Source organism: Rhinoraja longicauda, chromosome 4 (genome assembly GCF_053455715.1).
Source record: "Rhinoraja longicauda isolate Sanriku21f chromosome 4, sRhiLon1.1, whole genome shotgun sequence".
Lineage (NCBI taxonomy): Eukaryota > Metazoa > Chordata > Chondrichthyes > Rajiformes > Arhynchobatidae > Rhinoraja > Rhinoraja longicauda.
This window is the reverse complement of record NC_135956.1, coordinates 15,487,156-15,504,950: the sequence shown is the minus strand read 5'-3', so window position 1 is coordinate 15,504,950 and position 17,795 is coordinate 15,487,156. Positions and strand designations below refer to the sequence as shown.

The following is a 17,795-nucleotide window of genomic DNA, read 5'->3' as shown; positions in this document are numbered from 1 at the left end:
AAATGGTGAACCCAGAGGAAAGGATGTAGGAGGAGGTGGAGGTGACAAACTGGGTGAGCCCAGATGGGGCACAGGGAATGGGGGGAGAAGTGGGGGGTGGGGGGGAGGTGTGTGGAATAAATGGAATGGACAGGGGAGGTTGTTAAAGGACACCTAAATTGGAGAATTCAAAGTTCATAGACTGGGAAAATCATGGCGTGAAGGGTTCAGATTGGGTGCAATTCCTCAAAAATGTTCAGGAGAGTTTTCTCAAGCAGTGTGTGGAGGTCCCCACATGTGAGAGGGCAACACTGGATCTAGTATTGGGGAAATTGGGAAGGGCAAGTGAATGAAGTGTGTGTGGAGGGGTCTTTTGGGACCAGTGACCCCGTGACTGCCTGGGCTTTCTCCAAGATCTTCAGTTTCCTCCCACACTCCAAAGACATACAGGTTTATAGGTTTGTAGCCCACTCCCCTGACATCATGAATTATTGTAGAAGCCCTGGAAAGCCAAGCATGAGATCCATCTGAAGAAAGGTCTCGACCCGAAACGTCACCCACTCCTTCTCTCCAGAGATACTGCTTGTCCCGCTGAGTTATTCCAGCATTTTGTGTCTACCTTCGATTTAAACCATCATCTGCAGTTCTTTCCTTCAGGTTTGTAGGGGTAGGGTAATTATCTTGGGTTTGTATACTTGGTATAAGTGTAAATTGCCTTTAGTATGTGTCGGATAGTGTTAATGTGCGGGGATCACTGGTCGGCGGGGACTCAGTGGGCCGAAGGGCCTGTTTCCGTGCTGTATCTCTAAACTAAACTAAACTAAACTAAATTAGATCACATTATGAACACCTATGCGAAGATTATTCATTGACTACAGCCCAATCTTCAACACTATAATCGCAAATAAGCTCATCTCTGAAGAAGGGTCCCGTCCCAAAACGTCCCCGATCCATGATTTCCAGCGATGCTGCCTGATCCGCTGAGTTACTCCAGCATTTTATGTTTGTTTGTGTAAACCAGCATCTGAAGTTCCATGTATCCTCATCGCCAAACTCTTGGACATTGGCCAAGTGGCCTCCAAATTCAACTGGGTTCTGGACCTTCCTGACGGGCAAACCTTAGTCAGTTCAAATTGGTCATCTCATTTCCTCCATCCTGACCCTCAACACTGGTGCTCAGTCCCTTGCTCTACACTGTCCCTTGCTCTACACTGTCACAAAGAGCTAACAAGCGAAATTCTTTTTCGTACAAACAGTCCAGTGTGAAAGTGGCAACAGTGTTGTGTGCACATTACTGCAGAAGCCCCAAAACAAATTTAAAAACTTCCAAAACACTGCTTCTGGGCCAAATGCAAGCAGGTGGGACTAGTATAGATGGGACATGTTGGTCGATGTTGGCAAGTTGAGCCGAAGGGCCTGTTTCCACGCTGTATAACTTTTTGACTGCATCAGTATTAAATTCATAATTCTGACAACTGAATGCTATCCATGTATGGGTATCCTGCATATCCTGCATTTTACGCTGCATCTTTGCACTGGCACTTTCATAATTATTGCCCTTGATGTTCTTTCTCTGCACTGAAAATCTCTTCTAAAATATGAATGATGAAATCCCAGTGGCTGCATTATTCCACTTATCTTTATCAGCAAATGTGATCATTGATCTGATAATTAGCGGTACTAGTCGATAATAGATGCATTTTAGTCTGACCTTGGGGACTAAGAACATCACGTCTGGGCTGTTTGCAGCTTCATGCCAGATACGCTGGAACGTGACCTTGGTAATATTGATTTCTGCAAGGCCTGCATTGCCTCTTTCAATTTGACCAGTGTCTGCAAACTGATACGGAACTTTGACCATGAAATGAGCATTACAAGTGTATAAAAGATGCTTCTTAACCCCAGAAGTATGGGCCTACGCAAGTGGGTTGGGATCATTTCAAAGCTTAATCATTTTGTCAAAATTGAGCCACATATTTCTATTGTTAACATTGCCTTCAACAAAAAGCTCACTAAATTTCATATGGATGATATGAGCAGCAGTAGCTTAATTTAGTTTAGAGATACAGCGCGAAAACAGGCCCTTCAGCCCTCCGAAAACGCACTGACAGCAAACCCCCACATTAACACTATCCTACACACACTAGGGACAATTTACATTTATACCAAGCCTATTAACCTACAAACCTGTACGTTTTTGGAGTGTGGGCGGAAACCCAAGATCTCGGAGAAAACCCACTCATGACACGGCAGAACGTACAGGCATATCGAACTCAGGTCTCTGGCTCTTGTAAGGCAGCAACTCTACTGCTGCGCCACCGTGCCGCCCAAATCCGTAGATCTAAAACAAACAGGAATGTTAATAAACTTGGAATGAAAGAGAGAAAACAAACCGAGGCGACCCTTTTCATTTGCCTCGGTTAATTAAATGCTAACATCTTGTTTGTATTCAGCACAGTATACAGTCATGCAACCATATTAAACATGTTATTTGCTTCAGCTCTAAGGTTATAGTGAAACACAAATAAAATTGCACAGTATATGCATCAAATGCATCCCATATCTACCTGAATATATCAAAGAAAGAAACATTTCAATCAAATGACTTCAGATTTGAATTTAAGATGCCATTTAATTTTTTTTATCCAAATACCATCAAAATGCCATTGCTCCCTAGCAAATGTACTTGACAGCTGAAAAATAGAATTACTAAGATACAATGTTGACGTTCTTTTCGTTAAGATTTCCTGTTATAAACATATTTATTCACAAAATGCTGGAGTAACTCAGCAGGTCAGGCAGCATCTCGGGAGAGAAGGAATGGGTGACGTTTCGGGTCGAGACCCTTCTTCAGACTGATGTCGGGGGTGGGACAAAGGAAGGATATAGGTGGAGACAGGAAGATAGAGGGAGATCTGGGAAGGAGGAGGGGAAGGGAGGGACAGAGGAGCTATCTGAAGTTGGAGAAGTCAACGTTCATACCACCGGGCTGTAAACTGCCCAGGCGAAATATGAGGTGCTGCTCCTCCAATTTCCGGCGGGCCTCACTATGGCACTGGAGGAGGCCCATGACAGAGAGGTCAGACTGGGAATGGGAGGGGGAGTTAAAGTGCTGGGCCACCGGGAGATCAGTTGCGTTAATGCGGACCGAGCGCAGGTGTTCAGCGAAGCGATCGCCGAGCCTGCGCTTGGTTTCGCCGATATAAATAAGTTGACATCTAGAGCAGCGGATGCGATAGATGAGGTTGGAGGAGGTGCAGGTGAACCGCTGTCTCACCTGGAAAGACTGTTTGGATCCTTTGATGGAGTTGAGGGGGGAGGTAAAGGGACAGGTGTTGCATCTCGTGCGGTTGCAAGGGAAAGTGCCCGGGGTTAGGGTGGTTTGGGTAGGAAGGGACGAGTGGACCAGGGAGTTATGGAGGGAACGGTCTCTGCGGAACGCAGAGAGGGGAGGGGATGGGAAGATATGGCCAGTGGTGGGGTCCCGTTGTAGGTGACGGAAATGTTGGTGGATGATATGTTGGATCCGCTGGCTGGTGGGGTGGAAGGTGAGAACGAGGGGGATCCTGTCCTTGTTGCGAGTGGGGGGAGGGGGAGCAAGAGCGGAGCTGCGGGATGTAGAAGAGACCCTAGTGAGAGCCTCATCTATAATGGAGGAGGGGAAGCCCCGTTTTCTGAAGAACGAGGACATCTCGGAAGCCCTAGTCTGAACATGTTATAAACATGTTATAAACATGTTTTGGACACCTGCGAACCTCAACAAAAAATCAATTAGCAAAGCACACAAAGTGCTGGAGTAATTCAGCGGGTCAGCCAGCGTCTGTAGAGGAAATGGGCGGGCGACATTTCAGGTCGAGACCCTTCTTCAGACTGATCGGAGTACGGAGGAAAAAAGCTAGAGAAGAGAGGTGGGGATGTGGCAAAGTCTGGCAAGTAATAGGTGGATACAGGTGAGGGTGATCGGACTGGCAGGTTTAGTTTAGTTTAGAGATACGGCGTGGAAACAGGTCCTTCGGCCTACCGAGTCCACACCAACCAGCGATCCCCACACACTAACACTATCCTACACATACACACACACACACACACACACTAGGGACAATTTACATTTATACCAAACCAATTAACGTACAAACCTGTATGTCTTTGGAGCGTGGGAAGAAACCGAAGATCTCAGAGAAAACCCACGCAGGTCATGGAAAGAATGTACAAATTCCGTACAGACAAGCACCCATAGTCAGGATCAAACCCAGCTCTCTGGCGCTGTAAGGCAGCAGCTCTACCGCTACGCCACCGTGCTGCCCAGATGGGGTGGACTAAGTGACAAAGACTAGAGATACAAATGAAGATTGCAAATTGCAGATGATACAAAGATGGGTGGTAGTGTGAACTGTGAGGAAGATGCTATGAGGTTGCAGGGTGACTTGGACAGGTTGTGTGAGTGGGCGGATGCATGGCAGATGCAGTTTAATGTGGATAAGTGTGAGGTTATCCACTTTGGTGGTAAGAATAGGAAGGCAGAGTATTATCTGAATGGTGTCAAGTTAGGAACAGGGGACATACAACGAGATCTGGGTGTCCTAGTGCATCAGTCACTGAAAGGAAGCATGCAGGTACAGCAGGCAGTGAAGAAAGCCAATGGAATGTTGGCCTTCATAACAAGAGGAGTTGAGTATAGGAGCAAAGAGGTCCTTCTGCAGTTGTACAGGGCCCTAGTGAGACCGCACCTGGAGTACTGTGTACAGTTTTGGTCTCCAAATTTGAGGAAGGATATTCTTGCTATTGAGGGCGTGCAGCATAGGTTTACTAGGTTAATTCCCGGAATGGCGGGACTATCATATGTTGAAAGACTGGAGCGACTAGGCTTGTATACACTGGAATTTAGAAGGATGAGAGGAGATCTTATCGAAACGTATAAGATTATTAAGGGGTTGGACACGTTAGAGGCAGGAAACATGTTCCCAATGTTGGGGGAGTCCAGAACAAGGGGCCACAGTTTAAGAATAAGGGGTAGGCCATTTAGAACTGAGATGAGGAAAAACTTTTTCAGTCAGAGAGTTGTGAATCTGTGGAATTCTCTGCCTCAGAGGGCAGTGGAGGCCAATTCTCTGAATGCATTCAAGAGAGAGCTAGATAGAGCTCTTAAGGATAGCGGAGTCAGGGGGTATGGGGAGAAGGCAGGAACGGGGTACTGATTGAGAATGATCAGCCATGATCACATTGAATGGCGGTGCGTACAGGCTCGAGGGGCCGAATGGCCTCCTCCTGCACCTATTGTCTATTGTCTATTATCTAGAGGTGAAAAGGAGACAAAAGGGTGTCAGACAAGGAGAGGAATGAAATGTAAAGCCAGAGGGAGGGACATAGGTGGAAGGGAACAGGATAGTGGGAGAAAAGGGATTCTAACATCTACAATCCTTTGTACCGACAAAAAACAACCATATGTTATCTGAATTTTTCTCATGTCTTCTATGATATTACTGCATATATTTAATTTGCTAGTCATGTGAAAAAAATTGCTTCCTTTACTCTGAATATGATAGTATGTTACAAGATTAACAGGATTCATTCAGGACAATTACTTGCAACTGAGATTGAACACAATAAATATGTTGTGGCAATTTTAGGCCTTTTTCGATGTCAAGCCAAGTGCAATAATAATAAACTGATAGCTGGTGTATAATTGCGTAACAAATTATTAAGCCAGTCTGGTTAAATATAATGGAAATTGATTTCCTATTGGTACCATATTCAAGGGAAAAGAATTGACGTTTTGATTATAGATAGTCCATATCATATCATATCATATCATATATATACAGCCGGAAACAGGCCTTTTCGGCCCTCCTGTGAATGCCATCCTTAAATGTAGATTAAATGAGACCTCAGCTGTTATGTAAATATGTTACCAATTAATTCAATAACCGGAAATTTAACTGTATTCAATTCCTAGAATAATAACATTTTTTTTAAGCTGGAGAGGTTACAGAGATGATTTACAACGATGTTGCCAGGAATCGAGGGCCCGTTGGGCAGGCTAGGGCTTTATTCCTTAGAGCGCAGGAGGGACGAAGGTGTGTAAAATCATGAGGGGAATAAATAGGGTAAATGCACAAAGTAGGGGAATTGAGAACCATAGGTTTAAGGTGAGGGGGGGAAGATTTAATAGGAAGCTGAGGGGTAACTTATTTACACAAAGGGTGGCGGGTATATGGAACGAGCTGCCAGATGAGGTAGTTGAGGCAGTTAAGATACATTTAGACAGGTACATGGACAGGACAGGTTTAGTGGGATATATGCCAAATGCAGGCACGTAGTAGTGTAGATGGAGCATGCTGGTCAGCGTGGGCAAGTTGGGCTGTAGGGCCTGTTTCCACACTGTTACTCCAAGCCTCTATGATTTTAGTTCCGATATGTGCAATATTATTGCACACATTTTCACATTTTTGTCGATTTTGTATGTTATTTGCATTTATACCTTAATGCGTCAAAGCCATTTTAATATTTCTGAAAAACCTAACTGTCAGAAAGAATGAAACAGAGTCATTATGCTTAATAATTTTTTTCGTTTTTCATTTACAAAAAACTTCTTAACATTCTCGATAAAGATGAATGGTTTTGTTGCTATGCAGTCTCTGCATTGTTTTGCAGATGTGTTCGGCGGTGAGGAAATGCGTAACTCCTAGTATTGACCAGGTTTTCCAAACTGTTCTGCCAAGCGGAGGAAGCAAACTGTCGGAATTGTTGTCTTGTTTTAACCACAGACGAAATTTCATGCATTTCGAATATACGCTTCTCTGTCCCCAGTGAAATCAGACGAGCTGCAGACAATCAAGAAGGAACTGACCCAAATCAAAAACAAAATTGACTTCTTACTGGGAAGACTGGAGAAGATTGAGAAGCAACAAAAGGCAGATGCCGGTGGGTAGAAATCAGCATCACATAACAGACAAGTCATCCTGAGTTACATTAAGCCAGCTTAGTGCCATCAGTCACATTGACAGGTCAGGAAGGATACATGGCTCAAAGGGATTGTCATTACGTCACAAGTTGTTACTGAAAGTAAGCATGCAGGTACAACAGGCAGTGAACAAAGCTATTGGCAAATTGGCCTTCATTGCAAGAAGATTTGAGTTTAGGAGCAAAGAGGTCCTTCTGCAGTTGTTCAGAGCCCTGGTGAGACCGCACCTGGAGTACTGTGTGCAGTTTTGGCCTCTTAATTTGAGGAAGGACATTCTTGCTATTGAGGGAGTGCAGCATAGGTTCACCAGGTTAATTCCTGGGATGGCAGGACTGTCATATAATCAAAGAATGGAGCGACTGGGCTTGTATTCACTGGAATTTAGAAGGATGAGAGGGGATCTTATAGAAACATATAAAATTATTAAGGGATTGGATCGGCGAGATGCAGGAAACATGTTCCCGATGTTGGGAGAGTCCAGAACCAGAGGCCACAGTTTAAGGATAAGGGGTAGGCCATTTAGAACTGAGATGAGGAAAAACTTTTTCACTCAGGGAGTTGTGAATTTGTGGAATTCTCTGCTTCAGATGCATTCACTGGATGCTTTCAAGAGAGAGTTAGATTTAGCTCTTAGGGCTAGCGGAATAAAAGGATATGGGGGGGAGGCAGGAACGGGGTATTGATGATCAGCCATGATCACATTGAATGGCGGTGCTGGCTCGAAAGGCCGAATGGCCTACTCCTGCACCTATTGTCTATGTATCTAAGTTCCCCCACCCCCACCCTCCACATGTCATCCCAAAGAAGTGGGGGAAGGTAGGTTACTTGGCCACTTTAAATAGCAGTTTGCGTGTAGGTGAATGATAGAATCTGGAGGGAGTTGATGACAATGTGGAGTGAATAAAATTGGATTAGATTAGTGTAGGATTAGTTTAAATGAGTGGCCGATGGCCAGTGTGGACTCGGTGGGCCAAAGAACCTGTTGCCATGCTGTCTCAACATCTCCCTCTCCCTCTCCCTCTCCCTCTCCCTCTCCCTCTCCCTCTCCCTCTCCCTCTCCCTCTCCCTCTCCCTCTCCCTCTCCCTCTCCCTCTCCCTCTCCCTCTCCCTCTCCCTCTCCCTCTCCCTCTCCCTCTCCCTCTCCCTCTCCCTCTCCCTCTCCCTCTCCCTCTCCCTCTCCCTCTCCCTCTCCCTCTCCCTCTCCCTCTCCCTCTCCCTCTCCCTCTCCCTCTCCCTCTCCCTCTCCCTCTCCCTCTCCCTCTCCCTCTCCCTCTCCCTCTCCCTCTCCCTCTCCCTCTCCCTCTCCCTCTCCCTCTCCCTCTCCCTCTCCCTCTCCCTCTCCCTCTCCCTCTCCCTCTCCCTCTCCCTCTCCCTCTCCCTCTCTCCCTCTCCCTCTCCCTCCCTCCCTCTCTTTCCCTCTCCCCCTCTCCCTCTCTCTCCGCCTGTCTCTCTCTCTTGCACATTTGTGAGGTGAGTCTATACTTTGGGCACTGAAATACGAAGGCGTTTCATTGCTCACGCCCTTCCATAAATAAGTTTGCATTTTCATCTCAATTTCACAATATTGTGAAGCATTATGCTTCATCTTCCAAATTCGATAGTTCAGAGTGATGGGCATTATTCTATCTCAGGTGCCACGATTCTTCCATTTTACTATTTAATTTACCCAGAATTGTGCATTTAATATGTTTAAATATGTCACAATTTTTAACAAAAGTAAATGTTAAAAGTTGGATGAAATGTAAGTGATGAGAAGTATATTCTCAGTGTAACCAATCATTGTTTATCCGCTTTCTTGGGCCCCTGGAACTAAGTCACATTATCGTGATTCAGCAATAGTCTCGATCTTCATATTCCCCTCGTGAAAAAAGTGACACAGTGAAATTAATTTCCATTTGTAAGGAATATATGAGCAATTTAAACAATGTCATTGGTGCTGTATAGTGCAATCTCAGCATTTTTGGTTTAATATCATCTAGCACTTTGGGAATATCTTTGAAAATGTTATCAGTTTTTTAAGTAGTTGGAATTCATGCTTCAAAGGCATTCTTCCTTTTGAGGACATTACTGCTACTATCCAATTCAAAGGTAAAGGAGCAGACTTTAACTCACTGTTTAGTTTAGTTTAGTTTAGGAAACAAGCCCTTCGGCCCAGTGATCCCCTCACATTAACACTACCCTACACACACTAGGGACAATTTACACATACTGTACACCAAGCCAATTAAACTACAAACCTGTACGTCTTTGCAGTGTGGGAGAAAACCGAAGATCTCAGAGATAACCCACGTTGTCACGGGGAGAACGTACAAACTCCATACAGGCAGCATCCATAGTCGGGATCAAACCCGGGTCTCTGGCTCTGCATGCGCTGTAAGGCAGCAACTCTACCGCTGCGCCATCATTGCCAACCTATAGTGCGCCCACTGTGTTCAATAGTTGGTCAATGGAGAACCATCCAGCCAATTCTGCAGTGGAGAGACTGGTTGATATAAAGTACCAGGGCACATTATCCTTCTACTTGACAACCTCCTCGTGGAGGTGTCAGCTCTGAGACGGAGGACGGAATTAAAGGACGTTCTCAGAATTAAAGGGCGTTCTTTTAGGAAGGAGATGAGGAGAATTTTTTTTTTGTCAGAGGGTGGTGAATCTGTGGAATTCTTTGCCACGGAAGACTGTGGAGGCCAAGTCAATGATATTGTTAAGGCAGAAATAGATAGATTCTTGATTAGTACAGGTGTTAGAGGTTATGGGGAGAAGGTAGGAGAATGGGGTTAGGAGGGAGAGATAGATCAGCCTTGATTGAATGGCAGAGTAAAATTGGTGGACTGAATGGCTTAATTTTAGTCCTATTCCTTATGACATGTCCTTATACAGTTTGGAGGACTTACTGTGGAAGCTGGATGTATTTTCCATTTGGTGGGGAAACTCCTCATTGCTGTGTTCCATAATATTCTGTAGCTCTGTCACCCCATCCCTTCCTAGAGAGGCGGTGGAGCGGCACGGTGGCGCAGCGGTAGAGTTGCTGCCCTACAGCGCCTGGGAACCGGGCTCGATCCTGACCTTGGGTTTAGTTTAGTTTAGTTTTGTTTTGTTTATTGTCACGTGCACCCAGGTACAGTGAGAAGCTTTTGTTGCGTGCTAACCAGTCAGCGGAAAGACAATACGTGATTCCAACCAAGCCATCCACAGTGTACAGATACATGATAAAGGGAATATCGTGAATAACGTTTAGTGCAAGATAAAGCCAGTCAAGTCCGTTCAAAGATAGTCCGAGGATCTCCAATGAGGTAGCTCTCTAGTTGTGGTAGGATGGTTCAGTTGCCTGATAACAGTTGGGAAGAAACTACCCCTGAATCTGGAGGTGTACATTTTCACACTTCTATACATTTGCCTGATGGGAGAGGGGAGAAGAGGGAGAAGCCGGGGTGCGACTCGTCCTTGATTATTGTGCTGTCTGTACGGAGTTTGCACATTCTCCCTGTGACCGCATGGGTTTTATCCAGCTGCTCCCGTTTCCTCCCACACTCCAAAGATGTACAGGTTTGTAGGCAACCCTACTGCTTTGCTCACTGGCAGGCACCTGAACAGTAGCCACTAAAAGGCTGCTCTTTTACATTGTACCAGGCAATTAAGATCTGTGGGAAAGAACTGCAGATGCTGATTTATACCAAAGATAGACACAAAGTGCTGGAGTAACTCAGTTAGCATCTCTGGAGAAAAGGAATAGGTGACGTTTCAGGCGGGAACCTTCGTCAGACTGAGTGAGATCTGATTCTCTGCTAATCATGCTGCCACCTTAATGCTACCATAGTCCTCTTTTCATCATGCACACAATGTTAAATTTATCCTCAGTATGTAGTTAAAATTGGTGCTTTTGTAATATGGCCATATATGCTTCAAATGTATTAGCTTTGGTCCCTTTTGGCTTCATAAATTAGGTCGAAACATTTTATGAACATCTTAGAACTAGTAATTCGTAATTCTCTGTTGTCTCTTGAAGATGTTTCACTGAGCAATATATTACAGCAAAGGATTAGGGGCCTCTTTACTGAAATTATTTATTTCTGATCGTTGTCTCTGTGTCTGGCCATTTTCACCGTAAAGACATTGAAGAGGTTTTGTTATTATTCAATATGTCTACATGCAATGATGTTTTTGGAAATAGCCTTTCAGTCATAGAGTCATACAGTGTGGAAACATGCCATTTGGCCCAACTTTCCCATGCCGACCAATATGCCCCATCTACACTAACCCCACATGCCAGCTTTTGGCCCATATTTCTCTAAACCTATCTTATCAGGCAACCTATCTAAATGTTTCTTATACGCTGCAATAATACCTATCTTAACTACCTCCTCTGGCAGGTCATTCCATACACCCACCACCCACTGTGTGAAATATTTACCCCTCAGGCACATGTTAAATTTTTCTCCCTCACCTTAAACCTATATCCACTCGTTCTCGATTCCCCTACTCTTGGCAAGAGATTCAATGCGTCTACCTGATCTATTCCTCTCATGATTTTGTACACCTCTGTAAGATCTCCCCTCATCCTCCTGCGCTACAAAGAATATAGAGTCCCAGCCTACTCAACCTCTCCCTATAGCTCAGCCTCTCGATTCCTGGCAACATCCTCGCAACTCTTCTCTGCACCCTTTCCAGCTTGACAACATCTTTCCCGTGACATGGTGCCCAGAACTGAACATAATAATTCTTGAACTGCTGATAAACAAATTTCAACACATTGTTATTGAGCCACCATTCTCAGTGCATTTGGAGACCTTGTTTCTTGAGACATGATCAACGACGTCCTTCAGGGCCATAGAGTATATCTCTTTCCACCATGTGTCTGATCCTGGTTTAACCACTTTACTTGCCGACTACTGATACATTGCATTCTATGATTGGAAACTGAGTAGATAATATAACTAAAAGGCTCATCGATCAATATTCATTGTGAGGGTGAACAAAGCATCTTTTGTTGTAATCGTGAAAAGGGAATGGTGCTGGGAATGGATGCGGAGGGGAACCAAATGAATGTCTGCAATGGTGGTGGGAGTTTCCTTCAAATCCCACTCACCTTTAGCAATGGTCGGCCCGCAGCTGACTGCACCCTCAGTGGAAATCCTTTAGTTACCCCAGTGGCCATAGCTTCAAGGTGAGAGGGGCAAAGTTTAAAGGAGAGGCCATCAATGGATATTTTTAAGGCAGAGATAGATAGATTCTTGATTAGTGTGGTTGACAGGGGTTATGGGGAGAATGCAGTAGAATGGGGTTAGGAGAGAGCTAAATCAGCCATGATAGAATGGCGTAGACGATGGGCCGAATGGCCTAATTCTGCTCCTATCAGGTATGACCTTATGACCTTATACGATGTGTCGGACAAGTTTTTTTAGGCAGAAGATGGTGAGTGCCTGGAACACACTGCCAGCATTGATGGTGGAGGCAGATATGATAGTGGCATTTACAAGGCTTTTGGATAGGCAAATGGATATGGAGGAAATGGAGGGATATTGATTATATGCAGGAAGATTAGAGTTGGTCTTAACAACATGCTTGGCATAGACATTGTGGGCCAAAGGGCCTGTTCTTGCTATGTTCGATGTTCTTTGTAATGAAACCTCCATCTATTTTTTTAATCTATTGCTCTGACCTTTATAGTAAGATAGGCGGCTATATAGCACGGAAACAGGCCCTTCGACCCACTGAGTCCACACCGACCAACGATCCCCGCACACTATCCTACACACTAGGGGCAATTTACACTTATACTAAACCAATTCTCTTACATACTTGTACGTCTTTGGAATGCGGGAGGAAACCCACGCAATCACAGGGAGAACGTACAAATTCTGTACAGACAGTACCCGTAGTCAGGATCGAACCCTTGTCTCTGGCGTTGCAAGTGCTGTAAGGCAGCAACTCTACCGCTGCAGTGCAGTGGGCAAAGCCAGTAAGTTCCAATTTGCCTATTTTCCTTTTTCATTATAAGGGTTAACAATGCATACTTACAGGTATTTTTTTCTAGTGTTGACAGTTGCTGGAGCTTTCATGAATAAATAAAGTTAATGAGGGCTCAGTAGATTGTATGTTTGAATCCCTTGTTGGCCCCTGATGTACAGGCTGATGTTGTTGTATCACCAAAGACAAATCACACCCGCAATCATGGCAATCTGAGCCAATCTCTAAGGCAAGATGAAGACAGGCAGAGCTTAAGTACAATGCTATCTGTCAGGGTATGTGCCTAATCAGCTCCCATTGCAGCTGCCAAGCATATATCAAACGCTGAGAAACACAATCCCAGGAGCCTATCATTTTGTAAAAAAACTCCAAAATAGTTTTAGACTGTTGAAAAGCATTGAAAAGTATTTGTTAAGTTTAGCTTAGAAATGCAGTATGGAAACAGACCATTCAGCCCACCAGACCAGCGATCGCCCATGTACTAGTTAGATAGAAACATAGAAAATAGGTGCAGGAGGAGGCCATTCGGCCCTTTGAGCCAGCACTGCCAATCATTGTGATCATGGCTGATCGTCCCCAATCAATACCCCGTGCCTGCCTTCTCCCCACATCCACTAGCCCCTAGAGTATCTAACTCTCTCTTAAATCCATCCAGTGATTTGGCTTCCACTGCCCTCTGTGGCAGAGAATTCTACAAATTCACAACTCTGGGTGAAAAAGTTGCTTCTCACCTCAGTTTTAAATGGCCTCCCCTTTATTCTAAGACTGTGGCCCCTGGTTCTGGACTCGCCCAACATTGGGAAACATTTTCCTGCATCTAGCTTGTCCAGTCCTTTTATAATTTTATATTTTTGTATAAGATCCCCTCTCATCCTACTAAACTCCAATGAATACAAGCCTAGTCTTTTCAATCTTTCCTCATATGACAGTCCCGCCATCCCAGAGATCAATCTCATGAACCTACGCTGCACTGCCTCAATTATACGGATGCCCTTCCTCAAATTAGGAGACCAAAACTGTACACAATACTCCAGTTGTGGTCTTACCAGGGAACTGCAGAAGAACCTCTTTACTCCTATACTGAAATCCTCTTGTTATAAAGGCCAACATTCCATTAGCTTTCTTCACTGCCTGCTGTACCTGCACGCCAACTTTCAGTGACTGGTGTACAAGGACACCCAGGTCTCGCTGCACCTCCCCCTTACCTAACCTAACACCATTGAGATAATAATCTGCCTCCTTGTTTTTGCCGCCAAAGTGGATAACCTCACATTCATCTATATTATACTGCATCTGCCACGCATCTGCCCACTTGCTCAACCTGTCCAGGTCACCCTTCAACCTCCTAACATCCTCTTCACAGTTTACACTGCCACCCAGCTTTGTGTCATTCGCAAACCTGCTAGTGTTGCTTCTAACTCCCTCTTCCAAATCATTAATATATATGGTAAACAGTTGTGGCCCCAACACCGAGCCTTGTGGCACTCCACTCCCCACTGCCTGCCATTCTGAAAAGGACCCGTTTACTCCTACTCTTTGCATCCTGTCTGCCAACCAATTTTCTATCCATGTCAACACCCTGTGAATACCATGTGCTCTAATTTTAGTCACCAATCTCCCGTGCGGGACCTTATCAAAGGTTTTCTGAAAGTCTAGATACAGATAGTTAGATAGTTCTATCCTACACACCAGGGACAATTTACAGAAGCCAATTCACCTACAGCCTTAATTTTGTTTCATTTTGTCTGCGGCTTTAGTTTTTAGAGATACAGCGCGGAAACAGGCCCTTCGGCCCACCAAGTACATACCAACCAGCGATCCCCGTACATTAATTCTATCCTACATGCTAGGGACAAATTTACAGAAGCAAATTAACCTGTAAACCTGCTCATCTATGGGATGTGGGAGGAAACTGGTGCATCACGTGGTCACAGGGAGAACGTGCAAACTCCGTACAGACAACACCCATAGTCAGGATCGAACCCGGGTCCCTGGCGCTGGAAGGCAGCAACTCTACCGCTGCGCCAACGTGCTGCCCCGATACTGATCTCTGAACCCAATGTGGAATTCAGAAACTTCTTCTACTGGTCTCCTAGGTATAGAAACCATATCGACCAGCGATAAAATGGATAAGAGCAAAAGACACAAAGTGCTGGAGTAACTCAGTGTCTCTAGAGAACATGGATAGGTGTCATTTCGGGTCGGGACCCTTCTTCAGACTGGACGGGATAGAAAACGGATATTCCAGCTGAACATCTTCTGATGTTTTATTTGGTCAGTTTCCATTTCGCCTTGCACAATTATTCAGGGAATTATACAATTGTAAAATGATGAGATAATTAAACATCTGCATCACTGTTCATATCTTAGCTCAGCAACCGATAAGGAAATGTAGCTGCAATCCTGACAGTGTCGACAGCTATTTTGGGTGCTGATGTGTTTCTAATTCAGTTAGTGAGGTGTAATTCCCCATGGATTGGTAACGTGGGTCACACTCTTCAGGAAGTGCAACACCCTTTCGTGCTCAATAAGACCGCATTTGGAATATTGTCAGCAATTTTGGGCACCATATCTGTGGAAGGATGTGCTGGCTCTGGAGAGGGTCCAGAGGAGGTTTACAACACTGATCCCAGGAAGGAGTTGGTTAACCTATGTTGAGCGTTTGTCACCACCGGGCCTGTGCTCGCTGGAGTTTAGAAGAATGAGGGGGGACCTCATTGAAACATACAGAATAGTGAAAGGCTTGGATCGAGTGGGGGTTTGAGAGGATGTTTCCACTAGTGGGAGAGTCAAGGACTAGAAGTCATGGCCTCAGAATTAAAGGACGTTCTTTTAAGAACGAGATGAGGAGAAATTTATTTCATCAGAGGGTGGTGAAACTGTGGAAATCTTTGCCACAGAAGGCTGTAGAGGTCAAGTCAGTGGATATTTTTAAGGCAGAGATAGATAGATTCTTGATTAGTACAGGTGTCAGAGGTTATGAGGATAAGAAAAGATAAGGGTTAGGAGGGAGAGATAGATCAGCATGATTGAATGGCGGAGACTTGATGGGCCGAATGGCCTAATTCTACTCCTATCACTTATGACCTTATGAATAGGAAGGTCATGACATTAGTTAGTGTGCATAATCAATTGAAACAGTCCCGAAGTTCTCCTCCTCTCACCGACGAGAGACCTGCAACACCATCTCTCACTACACCTCTTCTTGTAATGTGGGGGGGGGGGGTCAGAACTGTACACATTCATCGTACCAGTGCCTGTATAGTTCACAGTGGCCACAAACATTTACAATGTGGCAGATTGTAGACTTGAAGAGAAGACTATGCAGCATAGAAAATCAACAGCAGCAGGAGAAAGGCTAGTCTGCACCTTTGATGAGGTCATGGACACTTTTCTTCTTCAATTCCATTTTACCACTTTATGCTACTCTACGGTACGTTATTTGTCACGTATAACGAGGTACAGTGAAATTCATTATTGTATACAGTTCAGTACCAGTATCACTGTACATAAGCGCTTAGATACATCTTAGATAAGCATCTCAGATACAGTTCAAATGTATAGCAGTAGTACACTGAGTAGGGTTGCCAACTGTCCCATATTAGCCGGGACATCCCGTATTTTGGGCTAAATTGGTTTGTCCCATTCGGGACCACCATTGTCCCATATTAGGGCCGGGGAGCGCTGTAGGCCCAGAAAGTGTAGGTCCAGACAATGTAGGTCCGGACTGTGTAGGTCTGGAGGCCGCTGTAGGCCCGGACAGTGTAGGTCCAGACAGTGTAGGTCCGTACAGTGTAGGCCCGGACAGTGTAGGCCCAGACAGTGTAGGCCTGGACAATGTAGGTCTGGAAGCCGCTGTAGGTCCGGACAGTGTACGTCCGGGGGGCCGCTGTAGGTCTGGACAGTGTTGGTTTGGAGGCCTGGGTGCCGCCTGACGGAGGTTGCATGGCAACCTACCTCCTGGCCCGGGCGGCCACAACTTGTGGAGCGGAAGCACGTGGCCGCTGGCTGGGTGAGGTCACGTGGGGTGAGGGGCGTCAACTTGTCCCTTATTTGGGAGTGAGATAGTTGGCACCCCTAATACTGAGACATTATACAATGTCGCCAGTTTGGCGCCATTTTCAAGTCCCAGTTGTAAGTGCAGGCATCATGTCCTGACCATGAAGGTCTGTTGTCCTGGTGGCGTTGTTGGGTCAGCCTGGTCAATCGTAGCCGTGGTGTCCTCCGCCGCTGCTCCACCGCTGTAGGCCGCATCCGGTCCATGTGCTCGACCTCTTGGAGCGGCACCCGGTCCAGCCGAGCCCCAGGCTGCTGCAGGGCCTCCAGCGGCCCACCCCACCGTCGAAGCACCACACTCCCTCTTTGATCCAACCGGGCCTGGTCCTCATGTGCACTGATTTCCTTGGAATCCAAAGTTATTTTATTGTTCACACCCTTGAATGTCCTCAATTACAGTTTAGTCTAATGTCACATACCAAAATACAGCGAAAGGCTTTTTCGTAGTGTGCAAACCAGCCAACGGAAAGACTATACAGTACATGATTACAATTGAGCAATCTACAGACCACAGGAACATGATGAAGGGAATAATGTTTAGTCAAAGATAAAGTCCAGTAAAGTCCAATAAAATATAGTCTAAGGGTCTCCAATGAGGTAGATGGCTCAGGCCACTCTCTAGTTGTTGATAGGATGGTTCAGTTGCATGATAACAGCTGGGAAGCACCTGTTCCTGAATCTGGAGGTGTGCATTTTCACACTCCTGTACCTCTTGCCAGGGGGAAGAGGGGAGAAGAGGGAGTGTCCAGTGTGAGACTGATCCTTGATTATGCTGACGGCCTTGCCGAGGCAGCGTGAGGTGTAGACGGAATCAATGGAAGGGAGATTGGTTTGT

At 45.4% G+C, this 17,795-nt stretch overlaps 1 protein-coding gene across 4 annotated transcripts in view; it reads left to right on the top strand.

The window, feature by feature from the left end:
• LOC144592603 (RNA-binding Raly-like protein) overlaps positions 1-17,795 on the top strand; it is a 673,998-nt gene that overhangs the window by 640,427 nt on the left and 15,776 nt on the right. For all 4 annotated transcript variants that reach the window (XM_078397261.1, XM_078397262.1, XM_078397263.1 and 1 more), the window contains one exon: positions 6,787-6,900. In XM_078397261.1, coding sequence (XP_078253387.1) covers positions 6,787-6,900 — 114 coding nt within the window. The remainder of the gene's footprint in view (positions 1-6,786; positions 6,901-17,795) is intronic.